The sequence below is a fragment of the Piliocolobus tephrosceles genome, chromosome 14 (genome assembly GCF_002776525.5).
Source record: "Piliocolobus tephrosceles isolate RC106 chromosome 14, ASM277652v3, whole genome shotgun sequence".
NCBI lineage: Eukaryota > Metazoa > Chordata > Mammalia > Primates > Cercopithecidae > Piliocolobus > Piliocolobus tephrosceles.
The window spans coordinates 1139982-1143068 of record NC_045447.1 but is presented as its reverse complement, the minus strand read 5'-3'; the positions used below and the strand labels follow the sequence as shown (position 1 = coordinate 1143068).

The window sequence follows — 3087 nt, the reverse complement described above, 5'->3', positions numbered from 1 at the left end:
GCTGTGGCTCGGCCTGGGCCAAGACCTTGCAGAAAAGCAAACGAAAAAAAAAAAAAAAAAAAAAAAAAGAATCAAGAAAAGGTCTTGGTTCATCTCACTTTATCGTGGTGTCTGCGTGGCGCTTCATGCCTCACAGAACATGGGCTGGCTACGAGGGTTACACCAGGCCACAGTAACGCGTCGGGGCCGCTTGCTTTCTTAGGAGCACCAGGTCCAGAGGTTTCCGCTCCAAGAGGGACCGGGGCCTGGGCCAAGACCTTGCAGAAAAGCAAACGAAGCCCAGACAACCTGCTGGGGCTCCAATATCTCTTCCCGCCACCACCGCCCCGCAGAATTTGGGCCGCTGAGACCGGTGCAGACGTGCCGACCACGGATGCCCCGGCCCGGAAAGCACATTAGTACATTTGCCCCTTTTTGCGGGGAAGGGGTGGAGAGGGCAGCGTTGGGGGAGTCGAGTCCGCCCGCCCAGGGTACAGCGGCCCCTGGCCTCGGTCAGTCCGGCGCGGCACTCACCCTGCAGCACAAGCGCCGCCGGCAGCTCTCGCTGTTGCCGTAGCTCTCCCCAAAGCTGTGCGTCACCGAAATGAAGTTCTGATGAGGCAGCGGCGGCAAATGCGTGGAAGGGGGCCTCGAGGAACCACGAGCGGCATCAGGAGACCCGGTCCTGAAAAAGACCTGGAGCTCCACTTCTCCAGGACTCCGGGAAGCCATTGCGGCGCACAGAGCCGTCCGGGTGTGCGCAGCGCGCACGCGCGCGCACGCAATTCGCCTCAACCCCGCAGCCTACTGCGCCTGCGCCGAGCGCCCACGGCCTGCGCCGCCTGCGTCCACCCACGCGGCTGTCGCCATGGCAACAGGACGGGCCTCGGTTCCGCTTGGGGCGTGGACGGTGCATGGGGCTCCAGCACTGTTCGCCCCGCGGGTCTGGGTTTGGGTTCTTCTTGCCTCTTTTTTTTTTTTTTTTTTTTTTTTTTGAGATGGAGTCTCGCTCTGTCGCCCGGGCTGGAGTGCAGTCGCCGGATCTCAGCTCACTGCAAGCTCCGCCTCCCGGGTTCACGCCATTCTCCTGCCTCAGCCTCCCGAGTAGCTGGGACTACAGGCGCCCGCCACCTCGCCCGGCTAGTTTTTTTTGTATTTTTTTAGTAGAGACGGGGTTTCACCGCATTAGCCAGGATGGTCTCGATCTCCTGACCTCGTGATCCACCCGTCTCGGCCTCCCAAAGTGCTGGGATTACAGGCTTGAGCCACCGCACTCGGCCTCTTCTTGCCTCTTGTCGTCCGACGGCACCGGCTTTGCCCACGCCCTCGCGAGAAGACGCTGACACCCGGGACCCGGGGAGGCGCCCGGGCGCCGCCGCCATGTTTTCAGGGAGCCCCCGCTCCCGGCTATTCGGTTCCGGGACCTGCAGCACGGGGATGGGGCTGGGCCGCCCTTGGTAGCCGTCCTGGGCTAGGGGCCACCCTGGCCGCGTGGTCGCCGGCAGGAAGCCCAGGGCCTCACCCGGGCGCGGCGTCGCGGGGTTCGAGGGAAGGACCGGACCCTCCCAGGGTCGCGGAACCGGCCGGGTGGAGCGTGGCTGGGCGGCACCTGGGCTGGGGTGGCCGCTAATCCGAGCTAAGCTGGCCGCGCCGCATCTCACCGTCCCCGGGACCCGAGCGCTGCGCCTGGACCGGGCCGAGCGAGGGGGCCCACGCCATAGGCGGGTCGGGGCTTTCAGACCCGACTCCAGCCCTCGAACCCGGTAGCCTTGGAGGTCAGCAGCTTGAGATGACTGCGCTTCCTGCGCGCATTGTCCTTCCTCAAAACGCCCAAAATGGCAAAGCGGCGTCCGTGGCCGCCCGAGGCCCTCCCTGTCTGGGTTCTCCCCTTCCGCGCCTCACGCCCGGCCCTTCCCCCAGTCTCTTCTGGCCAGGCTGCCCCTGCCCCTTGGGCGATTCTGCTGCGCCCCACGGTCCTGGCTGTGGCATTTCTGGGTGTCTGGAGGGCTCCCCCGGCAACGACGTCTCATGTCTATAATCCCGGCCCTTTGGGAGGTCGAGGCAGGTGGATCACTTGAAATCAGGGGTTCAAGACCAGCCTGGCCAATATAGGGAAACTCCATCTCTACTAAAAATACAAAAATGAGCGGGGTGTGGTGGTGGGCACCTGTAATCCCAGCTACATGGGAGGTTGACGCAGGAGAATCGCTTGAACCTGGAAGACAGAGGTTTCAGTGAGCCAAGATCGTGCCACTGCACTCCATCCTGGGCGATAGAGCGGGGCTCCGTCTCAAAAAAAAAGAAAAAATAGTAATTAGATGTGTTGATGCCTCTAGTCCCAGCTACTTGGTAGGCTTAAAAGGTGGATCCCTTGAGCCTGGCAGGTGGAGACTGCAGTGAGCTAAGATTGTACCACTACACTCCAACCTTGGCAACAGAGTGAGACCCTGCCCCCGCCCCACCACACACACACAAAATAATCCCAACTACTCAGACTACTAAGGCATGAGAATTGCTTGAGCCTGGGAGGCAGAGGTTACCGTGAGCCAAGAATGCACCATTGCACTCCAGTCCTGGCGACAGAGTGAGACTGTCTCAAAAAAAAAAAAAAAAAAAAAAACAGGAAGTCAGTAAGTCAGTGAAATAGAAGGCGGGGAAACAACAGAAAATTGATGAAATAGAAAGTTTTTATTCACTAATTTTTTTGAGACAGAGTTTTCTCTGTCGCCCAGGCTGTAGTGCAGTGGTGCCATCTTGGCTCACTGCAACGTCTGCCTCCTGGATTCAGCGATTCTCCTGCCTCAGCCTTCCGAGTAGCTGGGATTACAGGCGCTGGCCACCATGCCCAACTAATTTTCATATTTTTTGTAGAGACAGAGTTTCACCATGTTGGCCAGGCTGGTCTCGAACTCCTGACCTCATGACCCGCCTGCCTCGGCCTCCCAACATGTTGGGATTACAGGCATGAGCCACTGTGCCTGGCCAGGAATACAGGGTTTTAATATTCAAAAATGAATTAATGTTATGTACTAAGTTACTAGACTAAAGCACAAAAATTGCATTACCATCTCAAGAGATGCAGAAAAAGCATTTGACAAAATCCAATAC

The 3087-nt window shown here is 58.7% G+C and overlaps 1 protein-coding gene across 4 annotated transcripts in view; it reads right to left on the bottom strand.

Annotated features, from left to right (window-relative positions):
• The window catches only part of DPP7 (dipeptidyl peptidase 7), an 18617-nt gene extending 17865 nt beyond the window's left edge, over positions 1-752 (bottom strand). For 2 of the 4 annotated variants that reach the window (XM_023227533.2, XM_023227534.2), the window contains exon 1: positions 514-752. In XM_023227533.2, the coding sequence (XP_023083301.1) occupies positions 514-711 (198 nt within the window). In that variant the 5' untranslated portion in view covers positions 712-752. The remainder of the gene's footprint in view (positions 1-513) is intronic. The other 2 variants (XM_023227536.2, XM_023227535.2) reach the window with 1 other exon arrangement.
• Positions 753-3087: the final 2335 nt, after the last annotated feature.